At 41.7% G+C, this 19,901-nt stretch overlaps 1 protein-coding gene across 1 annotated transcript in view; it reads left to right on the top strand.

Annotated features, from left to right (window-relative positions):
• plekhh1 (pleckstrin homology domain containing, family H (with MyTH4 domain) member 1) overlaps positions 1-19,901 on the top strand; it is a 55,434-nt gene that overhangs the window by 18,741 nt on the left and 16,792 nt on the right. The window contains exons 3-18 of the mRNA XM_049596514.1: positions 1,662-1,724; positions 3,914-4,063; positions 4,164-4,247; positions 6,665-6,746; positions 7,049-7,231; positions 8,181-8,932; positions 10,380-10,458; positions 12,765-12,856; positions 13,043-13,190; positions 14,164-14,300; positions 14,404-14,514; positions 14,784-14,870; positions 15,358-15,516; positions 17,918-17,998; positions 18,271-18,450; positions 18,558-18,669. Of these exons, the coding sequence (XP_049452471.1) occupies positions 1,662-1,724; positions 3,914-4,063; positions 4,164-4,247; positions 6,665-6,746; positions 7,049-7,231; positions 8,181-8,932; positions 10,380-10,458; positions 12,765-12,856; positions 13,043-13,190; positions 14,164-14,300; positions 14,404-14,514; positions 14,784-14,870; positions 15,358-15,516; positions 17,918-17,998; positions 18,271-18,450; positions 18,558-18,669 (2,500 nt within the window). The remainder of the gene's footprint in view (positions 1-1,661; positions 1,725-3,913; positions 4,064-4,163; positions 4,248-6,664; positions 6,747-7,048; positions 7,232-8,180; positions 8,933-10,379; positions 10,459-12,764; positions 12,857-13,042; positions 13,191-14,163; positions 14,301-14,403; positions 14,515-14,783; positions 14,871-15,357; positions 15,517-17,917; positions 17,999-18,270; positions 18,451-18,557; positions 18,670-19,901) is intronic.

Below are 19,901 nucleotides of genomic sequence, written 5' to 3'. Positions count from 1 at the left end.
AATTGACCACAGCTTGTAAAATAAAATATTCAACAACAAAAAAGCAGTACTCACACACACATATGTGCTCAGGCATACTCAGGGCACGCAACTTGTTGGCGTAAGGGTTTAATAATGTGACATATTTACTGAAAATGTATGTGTTTAGGAAGTACTGAGCATTCAACTGGATAAATGAGCATTGGATTATACTGCACAAGTTGTGCGAGAGTTTTGATAGATTTTCACTGTTGTTAAACGTGGTCATGACTTCAATTTATGTAGAATGTTTGCTTTTTTTTTTTTTTTTTTTTGGATTCTTCGTTCGTGCCATTGAGGCGTACCAGCAAAACAAAGTCTTCCTCACAAATCAATGTAACACACAATGAGTTATTGGTATACAAATGGTCATTTTGCGGGTGAAGTCTTTTTTAAAGAAAGTCGCTTGAACCTGAGGTGTGATGCTGAAGTTGTTCTCTGCATAAACTTTTAGAGGCTTCCTGATAGTGTCACCATTTGTTCTTTTGAACTCATTTATGTCGAGGTTCAACCACCTCCACCTCTGACCTCTAACGCCTCCTCTAACTGGATGTGGCAGTTTTTTAGGCCGTCTTCTGATGACTACCTCTCACATCTGTTCCACATTGTGACTTCTTACTTTCTTTACATTCCCTTCAAGTGCTTGCCTCTTCTATTTATTGTTTTTTTGAGTGGAGGACAAAGTGCTGTTTGCTCTTTGGCTCATGCTCAGTAAAGCCTTTGAGTCATGGCGAAGGCTTTTGACCTTGAGGTGAGGAGTCATCCAACCACTAACCATCTACATGAGCTCTGGCTTTAGTGAATGTTAATCTGGCTGCGAGGAAGTGTTCAAACCTTGTGTGAGCAGTGGATTCTGGGAATCTGGAGGCCTTTTATGGAGGTGACGAGAAGAGAGAAAGAAAGAAAAAACGAAACAAAGGGAAGGGAAACAAAGATGATGGGAGGAATTCAAATGCATCTCGCAGGCAGAGTGAATCCATCAGTATGTTTGCTCTCCTTTCAGCTGGGTCACTGAGCTCAGAAGAAAGGGAGTCCCGTGTTGAGCTGGTGTGTGTGTTGCTGAGAGAGAGGGTACTTGCAGATGTGTGCAGGATGGACAGTGTTTGCCTTTGAAAGCATGAGCATGCATGCCTGCACAAAAGGTGACGCAAGCTTGTGCACACACGTAGTAGCATTCTTCTATCACACTGTTGTTTGACCAGCGCTGGAAAGATGTCTGAGGGCCTCTCTGCTGCCTGTGCCCCTCTGCTTAAAGCACCACTCCTTCATTTGATTTTGTTACAGGAGATTATCCTCCTTGTTCTGCTCTCTCAGCCGCTTTTATTATTATTGTGAGATTGTCTTAATTAGGAATGTTCCTTACACAGTTGGTTTGTTAAAGCTCATTAATCTTTGAAATGTCTTCCCTATGGCAACAGTGATTAGGAAGGATTAAGTGTGTCTGCATGCACGTGTAGGTGTGTGTTTGTGTCGACTTCTGGCTTGGTGGTCTGTCTGTCTGTCTGTCTAATCAGGTGTTTTGTGGCAGGTTATGGGATGTGTCTTGCCAGAACCTGTTGCCCTGGGCTGTAGATGTAACTGTTGAAGACTGGCTGATGTATGATGTGTTCAATCCGTTGTAACTTCTGTTGTCTCTGTTTCAGATGCAGGAGCTGGAGCAGAGAGTGACAGAGGCTGACCAGCGGGCTGAGAGCGCTGAGAAACAGGTAGAGGGATGCTTTGTCATCCTTTTGACCACAGCTTGTGAAATATTAAAGGATAATTCCACCAGCAGTCATGTGAACTCATTGAACTTACTTGGAGAAGGAATACAAAGACAAACTGTCAAATTATGCCTTTTGTTATAGGTAACCCATTTTGAGTTTGAATGCACTTTTTATAAGTAACTTTGGACCAAAGCATTTGACAAAATAAATGTAATAAATCTACTATATTTGCCGTTGAGTATCACACAGGATTATTACTAACTTGCTTCTGGTTTTACCCCCAAAAGTTGGTTTAAATAATCATTTGCTTGCTTAAAATCTGTGTAAACATCTGACCGCTCATTTTTTGCCTCATTGGATGATGTTGTCGCAATTTTGCCACATTTGTGGATGTCAATGAGTACTTTGGTACTTTGGTGGTGACAGTGTTGTCATAACTGATGATGGCCAAAACTACATGAATAAAACTGTAGAAATAAACCAGAATTATCATTAAAAAACTAGAAAACAAACTTAAAAATTGAGTCAAATCAACCATTCTGTCAGGAACACTCTCGTCTTGATTTAACCATTTATTGCGATAAATGCTTGACGCTGAGGGCTCTGCTCTTAAGGTGGTCCCTGGATTAGACAAGAAGCATGCCAAGCTAAAACAAGAAGTGCAATGCTTAAATTGATCGCATTGTTGTGAGAATGGGCTGTGATTGGTGTGTGGCTGATTGGGAACAATGACTCAATCAGCTGGCTGTCTGCTGATTACAGCTGAGGCGTATGCCTTCTGTGTCCTGCATGAGTTTAAGTGATGCTTCATATAAAGAAAGTCCTTGTCAATGCAATCTGTGCGGGCCACAGTCAACTTTTTCCGTAACAACTGAACTTATATTTAGGGATGGGAATTGGTATGATTTTATTGATAACAGTACTATTTCTGATTCTTCTTATGTGTCCGATTCTTTATCAATTCCCACACTGATTCCTGTTTTTGTGTGTGGGAAAAAAGTAGGCCTCCACAGGTTTTCAGCGTCAAAGCAACTGTTAAATTATCTCTGAGTCTAAACACTGAGTAGGAAAAAAGACCTGCATGTGACTCAGGTGTGCAAAAGCCCCACTGTGAAACCACTATATTTGTCACCGGCTCTCAGCTTGAACCAGTCATGAATCTGCTAAGCCTACCTGTGTGAGCTTATGTTATCATTAAAGAATATTTACCCTCATTGCTGCTTCTTGGTGGGAAGCAGCAGTGCTCGTATGTAAAATGTCAAATACATGGCATTCCTGGAATTTAAGCCCATGTTGTGTACAAAGACGTTGCCACGTTTTACTGGTGTTTCCACCCTCAATTGAAATGATCATTCTACAGACACTACAAGCAGCACTGTCATCATTTTCTACATGAAAAGAAGACACGGTTTGGACCGTTTCTTCCTCTCCGCCATGACCCTTTCTTGTTGCATGATTCCAGCAGCATAGACACATGACTTTGACGTAATTGTTTCAAAATCTATTGTCAGAAAAACATACTGGCATGAATAAAAGAAATCTATAAGCTTGGTAGCATACGATTCAAATGGAACAGACAGTTTGGAACTGGTTCTCAACTAGAACCGGTTCTCGATTCCCATCCCTGTTTATAAATTGAGTTTTACATTGAGTGATTTGACAAAGTTAGTCCACTTACTGTCTTTTTTCAGAGCTTTAATGTTTGTATCGGAGCAAAAACTCTGCTAAGAAAGTTTGATTTTTTTGTTGAAAGTTCTGGATAAAAGCTAGTAAGTGGACCTTGAATTGCTCAATGTTGAGTGACGTAAGAAATACTTAAATTGGGATTCATAAAGTCACACAGTCAGCTGGATTTTGTGGGTTTTTTTTGGTCTACAAACCACTGAGTTGGAGTTAGGGGACGTACATGTATGTGTCACACATACTCTGTGTTTAATCTCCTATTTGCCGTCATTACTAGTCGTTCCAGATGTTTTCTGTAGGTGGTAATTTAATGGTGCCCTTTCTTTAAAAACAAGAAATACCTGAGGGCTTAGAAAGCTTCTCCTCGTCAGAGACGGCTGCAAAGTATCTTCAGTGTTTTCTTCTTGACTTCGTCTGCTGCCCCTCAAAACTAAACGAATCATGCAAATTTGAGCTTTCTTCTGGCCATGCTCGTGCATTCACTCCTCTAATTATTACATTTTCAGATCCATGTCATGGAGGAAAAGCTGAAGTCTGCAAACATACAAACCAGCGAATCGGAGAGCTCGTTGTACAGAAAGTACCAAGACCTGACCAATCAGGTTCAAGAGAAAGATGCTGTGATAAAGAGATTAGAGGTGCAGCTGGAAAAACAGGTATGGACGGAGCCATCAGATAAAGAGCAGAAATGTCCATTTATGTTCATAAAATGTAAGTTGAAATAATCCACAAACTCTGTTTCTCCTTTGACTGCAGATCTTAGTCAGAGCCCAGGAGGCAAAGATTATTGAGGAGAAGGCTGCCAAGATTAAAGACTGGGTCACCTTTAAGCTCCGAGAGGTAAGCTCACACATGTAGAGGAACGCCCCTGACTCAAGTCGGAGCCTCTGGGAGAGCCCTCACCCTGCTCAGAGACATCATCTGTAGCAACAAGAGAAGCTTCTGCGTAAAAGCTAATTATCTACAACTGGTTATACACAAATGACGACCAATGACGACAGTATTTAACGGGAAACTTTTCAACTTGGACCTTATTTTCCCACGTTTTTGTGTCATAGGAGCAACAGTTTTCTGAGTTATTCCATTATTGAGCAAGCTGCAGACGGGGTTGTGAAAGAGACTACAGTTTATGTTTGGGAACAGTCCTACAAGTGCTTGTTTTTTCCTACTGAGAGGCTCAGATTGTCATTAGTGTCTGGGAAAAAAACATGTTTTCTTTATCTTTCACTGGATCTGGTCTGTTTGTTATTGTATCTCACCAAGTCTCACTCAAGGTCTCATTCTGAAGTCTCATGAGTTGATTTGTTGCAGGAAGACAATAAGAAACAGACCAAATCAAGGAAAGGTAAAGATAGACATTTTATTTCTCTGTAGGGTCCTTTAAATATTGTTGTCAGGCACCTATAATAACAATCTGAGCCTGTCAGTGGCAAAAATAAGCACTTTTAGAGGGTGTATATTGACAGTGCACCCAAAACGATTACATTGCAGCCTCTTCTGCGTCTGCCAGCTGCAGGGCTATCACTCAAACTTGGACCAGTTTCAAAAATTGTTGTCTCCATTTTTTTAGCATGTGCACATAAGAATGAAAAATGTGAAAAGTCTTTGGCGATTAAACCCCTTGAGATGGTATGATACAAGGAGGGTGATGAATCTGTGGTCAGATAGGGAATCCCCCTGGGGTCTAGACGCTGGTGGTGGTAGAGATGGTGAAGATGAGATGAGAAGAAGACAAGGAGAAGATGGAGAAGTGCCAAAGATCTGGATGAGTAGAGGAATGAGTCTCCATGGAGTTTGTCCTGGACTCTGGATACGATGGCTGGAGGTGAACACAACATTGCATACCGCTGCTACGCTGATGACACCCAGTTATATATCCTGCTTGAATCTGGTGACAACAACAACAGCTCAGTTCAGTCCCTCCTTGACTGTCTCCAGGAGGTGAAACTCTGGATGTCGACAAACTGTCTCCAGTTAAACAACAGTAAAACCGAAGTGGTCCTATTCGGTCCCTCAAACACCACCGGGGACATTGCTCCCCATCTAGGGTCCCTGGCACCCAACCTTCATTCCCATGCCAGAAATCTTAGTGTCATATTTGATTCAAAACTCAAATTTGAAAAACAAATCAACGCCATGGTCAAAGGTTGCTTTTTCCATCTCAGAAATATCACCAAAGTCAAACCATTCCTCTCACATACGATCTGAAAACCGTCACTAACGCCCTAATTTCTTCTCACCTCGATTATTGCAACTCACTTTATTTTGTCATCAACCAGTCTTCTCTGTCCCAGAGCTGGTGCAGAATACCACTGCCAGACTAATAAGCGGCACAAAAAAGAGAGAAAGCATTACGCCTGTCCTGGCATCTCTGCACTGGCTTCCGGACATGTTCAGAAGAAGAATTCAAAATCCTACTGTTCGTCTTCAAATCCCTAAATGGCCTGGCACCCCAGTACATCTCTGAGCTCCTGTGCCCCCTCACCAACCCCAGACCTCTCAGATCCTCAGACCAGCTGCTCCTGGCCTCGTTCAAAGTCAAGGGGCAGGGAAGATCGGACCTTTGCGGTGGCCGCTCCCAAGCTGTGGAATGCTTTACCTTTTTCTATCAAATGTGCCTCCACTGTAGTTATGTTCAAGGCAAAACTAAAAACTCGTAGGTATTCCCTGGCATTTGATTGTCTTTCACTGGTCCTTGTTGCACTACTACTACCACATTATGCTGATTTCTTTGATTAATTGATATTTGATGTTGACTCACATGTTCTGTACAGCACTTTGGTCAGCTCTGGTTGTTTTTAAATGTGCTTTATAAATAAACGTGATTTGATTTGAACCGAGTGGAGGAGGGCATGCCTATTCTGCCTAAAATGACAGCTTACAGCAGCAGAAGAGAGAGCAGATTTAAAATTTTGCAGTAGCATCCTGATTGGCAAAGTTAGACTGGATAACTAGAAGAGTGAACCCCCATAATCTGGAAGCAGTGGGAGTGGGATGAAGAGAATTGTGAATGGATGAGCACAAAGAAAGTCTTCCTGATAGAACTTCATTCGTCACTTAAAAAACACATGAAAATAGGCTCCATGTTGGAAATTTCCCTTTATTAAAGCAGCCGTAAGAAGCGTATCACTTACATGAAAATTACAATATCAGCTTTAAAAAATGTTTTAAAAAGTTTTTTCAGCTGTAATAGTTGCAAAGTAGATATCTGCTAACAGCTGTCATGTAAGTTATACTGTATATGTACTGTGTTGCAGATGGAGCAGGAGAACCAGCAGCTGAAAATGGCCAACGTGAAGCAGACTGAACAGATCATGTTGCTGCAGGACAAACTACAAGGTGACAACCAACAGAAACTATTAGGTTTAACAATAGTTAAATATTGTATTAACTTAATTTTATGTAAGGTAGCTAGTTCAGCATCAGATTAGAAGTCATAAATTAAATGTAATGATTTGATTTACATAATGTAGTTTAAAAATAATAATATTTCTCGCTTATAATATTGGAGATGAAGTATTTTGTTAGCAGTAGTGCAGTCAAAGGTCATGTAGACAAGTTGAAGTGTCTGTTAAAATAATTTCCGAGAGCTCTGGTGGGAAAGAGTCTGAGTTCCTGGTGTCGTCTTTCTCCTCCTCCAGCTCTCTTAGAGAAACCTGCTTCCTCTGGATCTCCTGCCACCTCCCCTGTAATGGATACCCACCTGGTGCCCAGCAGTCCGCTGTTTCCTCCCAGCTGCCCCGGCACACCACCTGCTCAAGATGACAGCTGGAGACAAGCAGGTCTCCGAGGAGCCGCCTCTAATATCAAGACTTCGCCAACAGGTGTGCTGCTCTTAATTTATGTTATCTTGGGATGAGGAGCAGGAAGCCTTTGAAGCAATGAGCTTGTTGTTTAATTCAAGTCTGGCTGATCACATGACGAGAACAGAACCATCAGTGGTGGACTTTAAAGATATTATGTAACTTTTCTGCATTTAAATGTCTGAAAACAGTGAGACCTGTGTTATATATTTTGTTAATTTATACATTTTAGGTTTTGTTAAGTTAAGTTGTTATAAGTTGTGTACTTACATCGTCCCAAACGTTTCCAGCAATGTTCAAACCTAAAGAAATCTTCAGTTTTACACAAGAGGACATGGTCTCAGTCATTTGGTTGCCGTCGTCTGTCAGTGATATCATGTCCCCATTTCACATGTGTCAGGATTGTGGTTGTGTGCAAGAAGCTGTCATAAAGGGACTCTCTATCCAATTTTAAGCAGTATTTTACAATACACTTTTATTTTGCAAAGATTTTTTTTAATGCTTTAAATACACACACACACACACACGCAAAGTAAAAAATATTTAAATCAAATGTTCGATTCCTTATATATATACAGAGAGGATGTACTAAAACTAAATCTTAGGACGTTTTGCTGTACAAACATATATTCATAAATTCACAAATGGGTCAGAATTAATAGAAGTTGGGACACTTTTAGGTCTTGGTAGTTTTTTAACTATTAAGTGAATGAAGGATTTTAGTCATCAGTTGTCTAGATTTTAAGTTGTCAGAAAAACAACCTTAGCAAACATTAGCAGCAGCTTGGCCCCACCCCCTGTCATGCACAACAGCATCAAAGAAACACTGATTTTTAACATAAAACTGCTTTATTCAATATTTTTACCAGTTTAAATCACCGGGTTCATTTTGGAGAGGAGAGTAGTCCTTGAACATCAGTTCCAACATGTTATGTTGACTTTGTCAAATGCTCTCAATGTGTCTCCTCAGATGTGAAAAGGACGCATGACCAGTCCAGTAAAGGGATTTGTCTCGGAGACCTTGCGGCCCACGATGCTCTCTCTCAGGGTTGGAGCAGGGAGGGTCCCAGCAGCCCTGTTTCCATCAGCGGACCAGAGCTCCCAGTGGGCTCAGAAGGTCAGGCGGGGGGCTCTGACAGAGACAACTCCTCAGATGAGCTCAACAGCAAGTTCCGCTCTCAGTGCCTTCACTCTTCCTCCTCTTCTTCATCTTCATCCTCAGCCTACGAGATGGCTCATGGACCGAGCTCCCCAGAGTCATCCCTCAGAATAATACCTAAAAGCCCTCTCCTGTCACGCTCCCCCTCCACCAACAACCCTTTCCCCAACCCTCCAGTTCACCAGTCAGGCACCAGCATGACGCTGCCCAAAGTACGCACTCCGCTCACCCCCAGAGACAGCATCCAGCTGGTGAAGAAGCATTACAGCCAGCCGCAGCCCAGCTTGGACAGACTTCACCACCTCAACGTTAATATAGACATCATGACCCCTTCCTCCACGTCCTCCACCCTCAAGAGCACAGGCACCGCCACCTCGCCCTTCTCACAGGTCATTGAAGAAACAGACATTGACGATGGGCTTCCTGACAGCATGGACGGGGTGGTGGAGGGGTCGGGATCAGAGGAGCCATGCCAGGATGGAGTTTCCTTTGTGGGACTGCCAGAAGAACTGGAGCAGCTGGATCCACCGCCAACGCCTCCTTTACACCGCTTCCCTTCATGGGTACGAGAGACCAGTATTATCAGTTTAGCGTCTTTATCCTGTATTATTTCATGTTGTTAAAATTCTTCTTGCAAGTAGGAGCAAGTCAGTTGAATCTATTATATTTTGTGTCAGTTACTGCCCCAAGGCTCAGGACGCTTAGAAACCAGAAGAGATTAAAGTTTGACATTTTTGAAAACTTGAAAGACTTGCTTTCATGGAGAGAGTTGGACACGAGGATTGATGCTGATCTCATGTCTGCACATTAAATATGAAGCCACCAGCAGCAGCAGTCAGTTAGCTTAGCTTAGCACAAAGACTGGAAACGGGGGAAACAGTTAGCCTGGCTCCGTTCAAAGAGAACAAAATGTGCTAAGCAGCACCTCCAGAATGTATATCTTGTTCGTTAGATTCTTACAAAAACCAAAGTGAAAGAAAGACAGTTTGGGTTAATTGTCTAACTATTTTTTGGACCACTTGCCAGGCAACCAGCGGAGACTCTAGGAAGTTACTGGTCTCGGCCAAATAATTGTTCAACAAATTACCTTCTATAAACTTATAGATTGTTGTTTTTACACTTGAACAGATTGAAGAAACCAGATATGACATGTAAGTGAGCTTCAGAGGTTTTACCTTTGGACAGAGCAGGAGTATTTCTATGTTACACAGCAACACGCTTCAACCTTCCTGTTGTGTTCATGCCACTGCCCTGTCCCTCTCTGTCCCTAAGATAACTTGGGTTTACTCTGCATATTGATCTGTAAGATATATCAGACAAAAAGCCATAAATATAAGAAAATTCAAGATTAAAACTGATGAGTAAACTTGCCTGTGAAGGTTTCGGATGCCCTTTCCAGGTCTTATTGTCCTAACTTTAACCTGTTTGGAGATGAGAATAGTCAGTTGTTATGGGTATTTTACTGAAAACTGACCTTTGACCTCTTCCCAAAGCTCAACCTGTTTCCAAATGAGAATTAAACCTGGTCCCAAACCTCTTTTCTAACCCTGAGTTATCCCGTTTTTCATCCTTAATTGCTTAGTTGTTAATTTTAATTAATTTATCCTTATTAAAGTTGTTAAATTTCTTGGGCTGCAGTTAATTTTGGAACGGTTCTCATAATAGAAAGAGCAGATACATTTAGACAAAGACAATGTTATCACTCTGAGTCATAACCCTATTTCATATTAAGCAAAAAACAGAGCTGAGGAACATCTTTCTAAGGTTCCCATTACATGCTCTATAGAGCTGGGGAACACAGGAGTGACCCCAGACAGAGCCAGGCTAGTTGTTTTCCTCTATTTTTAACCTTAATGTACAGATACAAGAACTGCTTGATCTTCTCGTATAGCTCATCTAACACAAAAACAGATGATTGTGTTTCCCAAAATGCAAAGATCTCGATGCCAAAGTTCTGCACTATCTAAAGGTGTCCGTAATGAATGTTTCCTGACTTTTTGACATCTGCAGGAGAGTCGGATCTATGCTGTGGCGAAGTCAGGAATGAGAGTATCAGAGGCAGGTCCTGGAGCCAGGGGCCCCGGACGAGGTGAGTCCCCCCGTAGACAGAAACAAATAACAAGCTATCAACTCTGTCTTCACTAACATGAGGTGTTCAAGATCCATTTATAGTCGACGTAATGCAGAGAGGAAGACAATAGAAGCCAGCAGCAAAAGCATGGAAAAACGTGATGAGTCACAGTTGATCTTAGTTGAATAAGTGTTTGATTCAACACAAATCTGATGTCAGAGAAGATCTTGGTGCCACATGTATGCATAGACACAGCCATACCAAAAACCTAAAGTAACAGAACAATAATTCAGCCTCATATTTCACACATTACACAGAAGCAGGTGGTCCAACCTGTTAAACACTGGAGTCTGAACATCCACAAGGTCTTCATCTTACAGTTTGTTAACCAACAGACACTGTGGAGCCTCCTCACATGCCGACATGCATACAGACAGTGAAGGACTCTGAGGCCTTCACAAAGACATTTACATACTTTCATGTTTAATCATTTTTCCACACCATCATGTGTGAAGCGTGTGTGTAACCCTGTGTGTGTGCTCGTCTGTCTGCATGAGCCTGGGTGGTGTGGGAGATGACTCACTGCTGTGAAGTGACATGTCATTCACCTGATGCTAAAGCTGCTGAGGAGGTGTGCGGTTGGTTTGGATCTGTCATTGCCGCCTTTGATGTCACTTCCTCTGGCCCGAGGCACCACACACCTGCACAGGTGTGGGCTCCTCTTCAGGAGGCTCCTTTTCTTTATGTAAAGAGCCAAAGAAGAGAATAAGAGGAGGGAGGTTTAGAGGAGCAGAGGGAGAGGCTGCTTTTTAATCAGCTGTGATGAAAGGACGTGGTCTGGCTGTAATTACCGCTGTCCTGACATCGTCTTCCATTTTGTCAGGATGCAGACAGAGAGGTTTGACAGCGCTGCGACTATTGAATTTCCTGACTGCCAGGTACACGGAGCTGGCTGCCAAGTGGCTGTTGTGGATTAAGTCATAGCTTGCTCATCTTATTCTGCGTCCTCTCATGTTTGTGCCTCGAGATGCATCATTTGTAGAGCATTTAGATCTGTAAATGAATACCATGGGGACCAGGTTATTTTTGTTTTAGCTCAGGACTGTTCAACTTTGTCTTCACTTACTTGAGAGGCACATAGAACTGCTGCAAATGCGTATGAATTATACGTCTGTATTATAAGTAAGGGTGCTCTCCTTCCCCCTTTGCAACCATACAGACTCTATAGGAATTACTATATAATTTAATGTTTTGATTCGGGCTGTTTGAATATTGCTGATACACTGCTAATAAATAACAGGGGCTCAAATATAGTGCAACAGTCTTTAAGCTGTTTTGCATCTGTTTTAAACTCGTGCTTTTCATAAGTTCTTTTTAATACATCCTTGTTTGTGTTTGGTGTTGTTCTATTTGAGTTTTCCCATTAAGTTGTGTGTATATGTAATTAAGGCCAACATACGGGGATGCAGTTGCTAGCTTGCATTGCTATCTTAAAGAGAGACTATGTCACCTATAAAACAAGGTAGATATAAAAGAAGGAACGGTCACGACGACAGTGACACCATGCGTGTTTTTTAATCTGATGGAAGGATTATTCTGTCAGTGTTGAAACAACAAAGATATGATGGGTTTAAGTGTGATTTTCGGTGCCTGCCTCATTGACTCCAACAGAACCAAAACCAAAGTCTGGCTCCTCGAACGCGATAAAAACGATAAGAGCAATAAAATGCACCACATTTCAAGTCAGTACGCTCAGGAGTTTTGCTGCTACAGACCATAGTCAGTCGTCTGTGGTGGTGAAAGTTAGCCAACTTCGAAAATTTGTGACCCACAAATAGTTCCCCCTCTGCCATCATGGAAGAACTTTAAGTGGTGTGTCTACAGAGCTCCCCAAAGGTCACAGCAAGATGTATTGTTTTTGTGTTACGTGACCTATAAATGCCACACCTTTATGATTCTTTGGAAGAAACTGTTTTAAGGCTTGAAATTGGTCTTAAATTTGCGGTTCTGGCAGGTTTGACAGGTGATACAGCTGTGCAGCACGACATAAGTCACTGACATTACCCGTGGGAGGGGGGCTAAGACATGAGGGAAGGAAGCCAGTGAAGGAAGCGAGGAGACACATTAGCATGATTAAATGCTCCCGCTGTTATAGAGCTGAACATTTTTCTGTAATTACCATTTGTGGCCACAGGTGGCACTGTTCAGCAAAAGTTACATTACCTCACTTTAAGCTATAAATGCTGTGGTATGAAGCATTAGCATGTAATGTACGTGTTAGATTAAACAGATTCTTAATGAATGTTTTTCTGTGTGTGTTTCAGGGTCCAACTTACCCCAGTATCCAGCGGCAGGTCCGTTCACCCAGCTGATCTATAAGAATATCAGCGTACCAGTCTATACCACACTGAAAGGGGTGAGTAAACTTTATTTTTTATTATTGTAGGTTAACAGAGCGGCTGGATCTGTGTGTCAGTTTTGAGGCAGTTTTGTCTCAGCTGTTCTTGTGTTTTGAACATCGACTAGTTTTCATCTTTACTCAAATTAGATTAGGTTGTGTTTTACCTCACCTTTACCTTACTCTTTGAATTGTTTGTTACAGAAAGCCACTCAGATCAGCAGTGTACCTCTACCCGATGATGACTCTGGGTCTGAGGACGACAGCAGCTCTTTGGCCAGTTTACGGACCTCCATCCTGAGCCCGGACAGGAAGGGCAGCGTCCCAGGGAGCCCACGAGCCGTCAAGAGAGGTGAGGATTGCACGTTACAATGTAGACATGAAAGTGAAAAGCACACACCTCTAAAATGTCATCAACTTAAGTTTTAAACAATCCATGATTTTTGGATCCAGTGTTTTATGAACCTGAAGGCAGGCAACCCAAACTCCAGAATAAATGTCTGCTTTATAAGTGTCTGCAAAGCATAGATACGTGACATTTGTATGTTATTACATAGTGGATATGTTGAAACTTAACGTTTCCATTTCAGCAACGTGTGGTTTCATTTAGGCACAAAAAACACTTGGTTACTGATAGGAAAAGATCATGTTTTGGCTTATAATAATCTCTTGTCTCTCTAATCTCGTGGTTGGCAGTTTGGAAGGCGTCTCGCTTAGGTGTTATGCCAACCACCATCTTCTACAGCTCCGCCACTTGAGGAACGTTGATATGAAATGTAGAAATGTAACGTATCCGGGGTTTATGCCTGTGATTATGCCAGAAATTACAATATCAGCATTTTCCTTTGGCGACTGGGCTGACATAGGAGCCCTCTCAGGCTCTTTCTTATCTCAGTATGCAGCAGTTATCCCTCAGTTAATCTGAAAACATGACCAAACTATGATGTGTGCTTGTCAATGTACGGAAACAAATCCAGAGAAATCTACCATAGAATAAACAGACGTTTATCTGCTGACCATAATGGTATGTAGTTTCAAAAAGCTGCATTCTAAGTATGGAAAGTACAGCACTCGGTGGATGTAGATATTCACCACTTAAACTCAATGCAAAATAACTGCTGGAATGCAAAGAGCATCACGTACTGATGGTATCTCGGAGTGATCTCACAGTCTGGATTTTCCATTTAAGAACGTTCTGTCTTTAACCTCCTGTTGCTCGCTGGCTCTCAGTCAGGAGTATAATTTATATTCTTTGTTCTTCTCCTTTCAACAACTTCTACTATCCCCTCTAACCTTTTATGTATGAACATCTCCTGTTTTCCCAGGTGTGTCCATGTCCTCCATCAGCTCCGAGAGTGATTATGCCATTCCCCCTGATGCCTACTCCCTGGACAGTGACTACTCTGAACCGGAGCACAAAGTCCAGCGAACCTCCTCCTATTCCTGTGAGAGCACTGGGCCTGTAAGTGAAGTCCCGCTCTTTATTATAAACTCCCATGCTTAGTCAGATACAGTGTGAGCAGTCAGAAGTGTTTGAATAATCCCTGTGTTGTTTGTGTTTGTAGGAGATGCTGGAGAAGTCTGGGTACCTGCTGAAGATGGGCAGTCAGGTGAAAGCCTGGAAACGTCGCTGGTTCATCCTCAGGAATGGAGAGATCCTCTACTACAAATCTCCTGTGAGTCTGAGCCCGTCTGCTTCCTTCTAAGGTTTTGCTGTCCGCATCGAAAACATTGCACGAATATTTCGAGATTTTGTGCGTTTGCGTGCACGATGGCTGCAGCTGAAGGCACGAGCACCATCTTCACAACTCATCACTGCCATTGTTGTCAACTTAGATTAAAAAATATGTACATTAATGTAGTTATAGAGTTTATAATTAGGATTTTGGACAGTAATGAAGATTGTTGTGTGTGTGTATATGTGTGTTTTGGTGTGTGTATCCAGAGTGACGTGATCAGGAAACCTCAGGGTCAGATTGAGCTGAACTCCTCCTGCCGTATAGTTCGTGGGGAAGGAGCGCAGACGTTTCAAGTAAGTGGAAAACACATGTGAAATCCTACAGAAAGGATCCCGACAGTGCTTAAATTAATGTGAAAATATTCCAAGACAAGAAGAGTATGATTTACTCTGCACACTGTGACTACAGGCTCTGCAAAGAATCGAACTGGTAGTTAAATCTTTACAGATCTACAGTTCAAAAGACTCTGACATGAGAGCAAAATATAAAAACTTAAACATAGACAGTTGTTAGAAGGCACATGCAGCTCCACACACACACACACACACACACACACACACACACACACACACACACCAGCACTCTTATTTTAGCGCTGCATCCCAGCAGAGCTTTACTGCTGCATACCAGAGAAGCAGCTTAAAATGACATCAGGTGTAGCGTTGGACAGGAATGTTTTCCCAGCTCTTGGGAAGCTGATTCTGATCTCCTCTGACACCATGATGCTATCTCCGTCAGGCTTGGCTCAGCATTTTTCCCATATTTCTCCCTTTTCATCAGTTGATTACAGAGAAGAAGACCTTCTATCTGACCGCCGACTCACCCAACATCCTGGAGGAGTGGATCAGGGTCCTGCAGAACATACTCAAAGTCCAGGCCAGCAGCCCGGTTACCGTGGAGACCGCCGCCAAGCCCACTGTGAGGGGTTGGCTTACAAAGGTCAGGAGACAGAAGTCATTGTATATCAGTTAAAGCACCTGAGATCTCACTTATAAAACAATGCTTAGGATCCATACTAAAAATGTACATGCACCAAAAAATACTCAACAGTTTCTACAGTTCTACAATCAGGCTTCCACCTCACCATCTAAGTCGACAATTTCCAGCCTCCAAAATGTTCATAAGGATGGGTCAAAGTTTCTCCCATCTAGTCTGTTTTTATAGATACAACTTTTCCGTAGGAGGTGGCGTATGTCTCTTTCAGGCCTCGTTTTGTGTGTACACAGTGTTTATAAATGAGACCCCTGGAAACTCGGTTTTGCTTATTTCCTCTCTAGTGGTATGTCTGTACACTGAATATGAAGCTACTGCTGGGAGGTAATTAGCTTAGCTTAGTATGCAAAATGGAAACAGCTAGCAAAGTATTATCATGGTGTTAATCTACATTGCCGTCTTTCTGTAGGCAAGAACGCAGAATATTTCTGTGTAATATTAAATACTGATGAAATTCGGCTAACAAAACCTCCTTAGTTATTATTTAATAGGAGTGTAACACCTCTCCTTAACATACAGCGTGAATGGAGCATAAAAATTTGTCCAGATATACTACGAGCAGCAACAACAACAACACTCAGGGAGCCTTGGAGGCTGAGAGAGCTGAAGCACTGGTTTACTGTTGCTCTGAAAATGTGTTGGAGTTGTAGGAAGCTTCACCAGAATAGAGACAGGGCAAAAGATTTTTTAAACAAGCAACACGTTACTTAGCCTGTTTGCTTATGTAAGAAGCAGTGAAGACAGTGAAGACCTTCATCAAGAGTGTTCAACATGAATGGCCATATCGAGATCCACTGTTGTGTGTGAAGAGTGTTCAACCCTCTTGATGAAGGTCCAGTAGGGCCGAAACATGAGTGTTACTAATGAATTGTGAAGCTGAAGATGAGCAACAGCAGTGTGCGGGATTTTCTGTTCAAAGACTCAAGTCTTTTTTTGCTTGAAAAATTCCTAAAATATTAATGTGTCATTAACATTTCTTTTGACGATATACTGTTTTATTAATTGACTGTTTCAGCTCAAGTTTTTTTTAAACATCTTATATCACACAAAATCAGATGTAAATGTCCAGTGTGTAGCATTTACTGGCATCTAGCGCTGAGGTTGCACATTGTTTCTAGGAGAACTATGGTGGTCAACCCGAAAAAATGAATGGCCCTATCTAGAGCCAATGTTGTCTGTTCTGAGCTACTTTAGAAACAATATGGCGGACTCTGTGGAGGAGGACCCCACTGTTCATATTTTCAGGTGATTATAAACTATCGAAAAATGTACCATTTCTTCCAGTAGATGCCCCTAAATCATACACACTGGACCTTCACAGTCTTGGAGAAATAATAAAACTTATTGTGTGTACTTGTTTGTATTTACTGAATAATGTAGCTAACTTCTTTGGTTTTTAACTGGTGTGTCATTATAGGTGAAGAATCCTTCCTTTCCTCCCTCCTTCCATTGCATTGTTGCAAGCAGTGTAGATTAGACAGGCTTACTGCCTGAAGAGGATGCCAGAAATAACTCATTTTCGGGCTTGAAGTCGTCTTTCAGACAGATAGTGTCTGTTGCTGGGGCGGGGAGGGTTTGATGAAGCACTTGAAGCAGATACTTGAAAACCTCCTTCACGTTGGGACACGGCTGAAAGGCCCAAGCTGCTGGAATGCTTGAGATCTCCTTCCCTTCCACCCTCCTCTTTTTAACCAAAGTCTGTCTGTTGGTAAAGTGAAGACATTTAAACATCTGACGGATGTGTGTGTGACTGGTCTCTGACAGATGACTGACAGCGCATGTCCTCTCACCAAACCCCAAATCCCTTCCTGAGAGTCGTCTTTGATCAGCTGGTTATGACGTGATCTCAGTCCAGACAGTTCTGCAGTTAACCCCGTGACCCTCTTTTTGAGGGATCCACAGCTGGCGTCTTGTTGATAACCTCCTCCAGTGACATCATTGCTCCATTCAGATTCCCAAAACTCTCTGAAAGACGTCTGTTGCACAAAGCGATGTGTAATTATCAGATGCATTCCTGGTTAAAATGAAGCTGAATGCAGCAGCAGCAGCAGGATCAGAGCGTGGACAGTTTACATTTGGCAGAAGTTAGTCGTCACTTTGCTTTGGAAACAGAAAAATCCTATAATTATTTGCACACTTGTTCTTCACACTCCTGGGACATCTGCTGGTCAGATGGAGAAATCCGCCTGACTAACATCTGTCAAGCTTTTCAAAACTTTCAGTTTCAAAGAATACAAAAAACTACAGTCTTAATATTTACTACTGTTTTGAAGATTTGCCAGCCAGTCTTTGGGACTCGCCCTGAAACTGTTCTCATACTCTCTGTGCTATTGTCTTCTTGTTTCAGGTCAAACATGGACACTCTAAGCTGGTGTGGTGTTCTTTGGTCGGAAAAGTCTTCTACTACTTTCGAAATCAGGAAGACAAGGTTCACTAAATTCTTCTCTCCTAACACACTCTCACCTGCTTTGTCTTGTGTTATTGATTTTTAACACCTGTCTCAGAAAGGTTATATGCTCCTCAGCAGTTTTCTTAAAGGGATACTTCACCTGCAAAATGACCATTAGTATATCAATTACTCAAAAAAAAAAAAAAGTTTTCTTGCATGCCTCCACAGTGAATGGAGAAACCAAAAAAGGCCTACATTCACACACACAGTCACACTCTTCCTTTGACACTGATTTACGTCTTGTGTCTCAGTTGCCTCTGGGTCAGCTGCAGATACGGGAGGCCTCTGTACAGGAAGTGGATCGCTCCTGTGACTCAGACGAGGATTATGAGGCCGGCAGTCGAGGTTTCCTCTCCTCCCACTGCACCTTAGTGGTCCAACCCAGAGAGCAGAGTCCCACATACCTACTCATTGGCACCAAGCAAGAGAAGGTAACTAGCAATAAATAAACAGGCAGTGCCTTAATAAATGTTGAGTTGAGTCCTTACACTAGGAACGGGTTTCATTTATTTCACAGTAATTCATTTCCTCCACACAGGACACATGGCTGTATCACCTGGCTGTGGCAGCAGGCAGCAGTGCAACCTTCAAAGTGGGTACAGAGTACGAGCAGCTCATTGGTAAACTCCTTGATGCAGAGGGAGACCCAGGTGAGGAAATCAAAGGAGCATCATTAGTTACTGCATTGTTATCAGGGTAACTGCTTTATTAGAGGGTTTAAAATATGTTTGACTTAAAATTGACCATGTACGCTTAAACTTTCCTCTGTCGTACGTATTGCAAAGAAGAGAGATGTTTTTTATTTTATTTGTAATTCTCTTTTTATTGTTTTAAGAGCAATATGCACATAGATAAACAAAGCAACAAGTTGAACATGAAGACCTCAAGCAAAATAAAATTTAAAATTTAATTTTAATTCAACTACAAGTCATTCTCTCCATTACATAAATATTATATACCAAGTCAATCCATTCATCAATACTAGCTATTTCTTTTTCAGCCATTTCTTGGTAAAGGATTTCTTTCATGCCACCAATAATATTCTCAACAGATATTTATCCTTTCTCCTCCATTTGAGTTCCTCCAGTCTAATCAGGTAATTAAAGGTTATTGAAAGGTTATTATTATTTAGTCCAAAAAGGAGCGACTGAGGGGCACCCAACCCTCTTTGTTCCCACACGATCCCCATCAGTCTGTCTGCCAACAGTTCGTCTGGTTTGTCTTGGCAGGAGTACAAAAGTAACGCTCAAACTAAATTCTCTGCAGGATGGAGAGTGTATTGTTTTCCATTGTTGTCTAAATATCTCTTCCCATTCCCCTTGTGTGATGGTCAGATTATTCTCAGTTTCCCACCTTGTTTTAACTCTAAATGTATTTTCCTTGTTTGGTACAGTTATGGAATGACATTTTTATAAGATTCATTCTCATATGTTGTAACAAATATTTAGAGCAGTTCATTTTTTGTGGGCATTTTTTCGTAATTTTTTGTCAATATAATCACCACTCTGTAAGTATCTAAAAAGGTCTCGGCTGTGCAAGCTAAATTTGTCCATATGTTCCTGAAAAATCCTTATGATTGTTTTTTGTTTTTTTTGTTTTTTAATCTTTTTTTTTTATTTAATGATCTACCTTGCTCCCCTGTATAATTTAAGAGTAAATGTTTGCATCACACAGTCAGAAAAGTGGGATGTATCAGGCTTGTGTTGCCAAGAGTACGAGAACTGATTATTTTATTAAAATCAAGCACTGTGACCAGGATTTTAAAAGCACTGAGGTCATGAGTCCAAATTACCCCAATGCATTACTCACCCTTTACATCTTTAATTATTTGTTTATTCATTTCACTCCTCAACTGTACTTTCTATAAAATGTATTTCTCAAC

This window comes from Epinephelus fuscoguttatus, linkage group LG14 (genome assembly GCF_011397635.1).
Source record: "Epinephelus fuscoguttatus linkage group LG14, E.fuscoguttatus.final_Chr_v1".
NCBI classification, from domain to species: domain Eukaryota; kingdom Metazoa; phylum Chordata; class Actinopteri; order Perciformes; family Serranidae; genus Epinephelus; species Epinephelus fuscoguttatus.
This window is presented reverse-complemented; position numbering and strand designations above follow the sequence as displayed.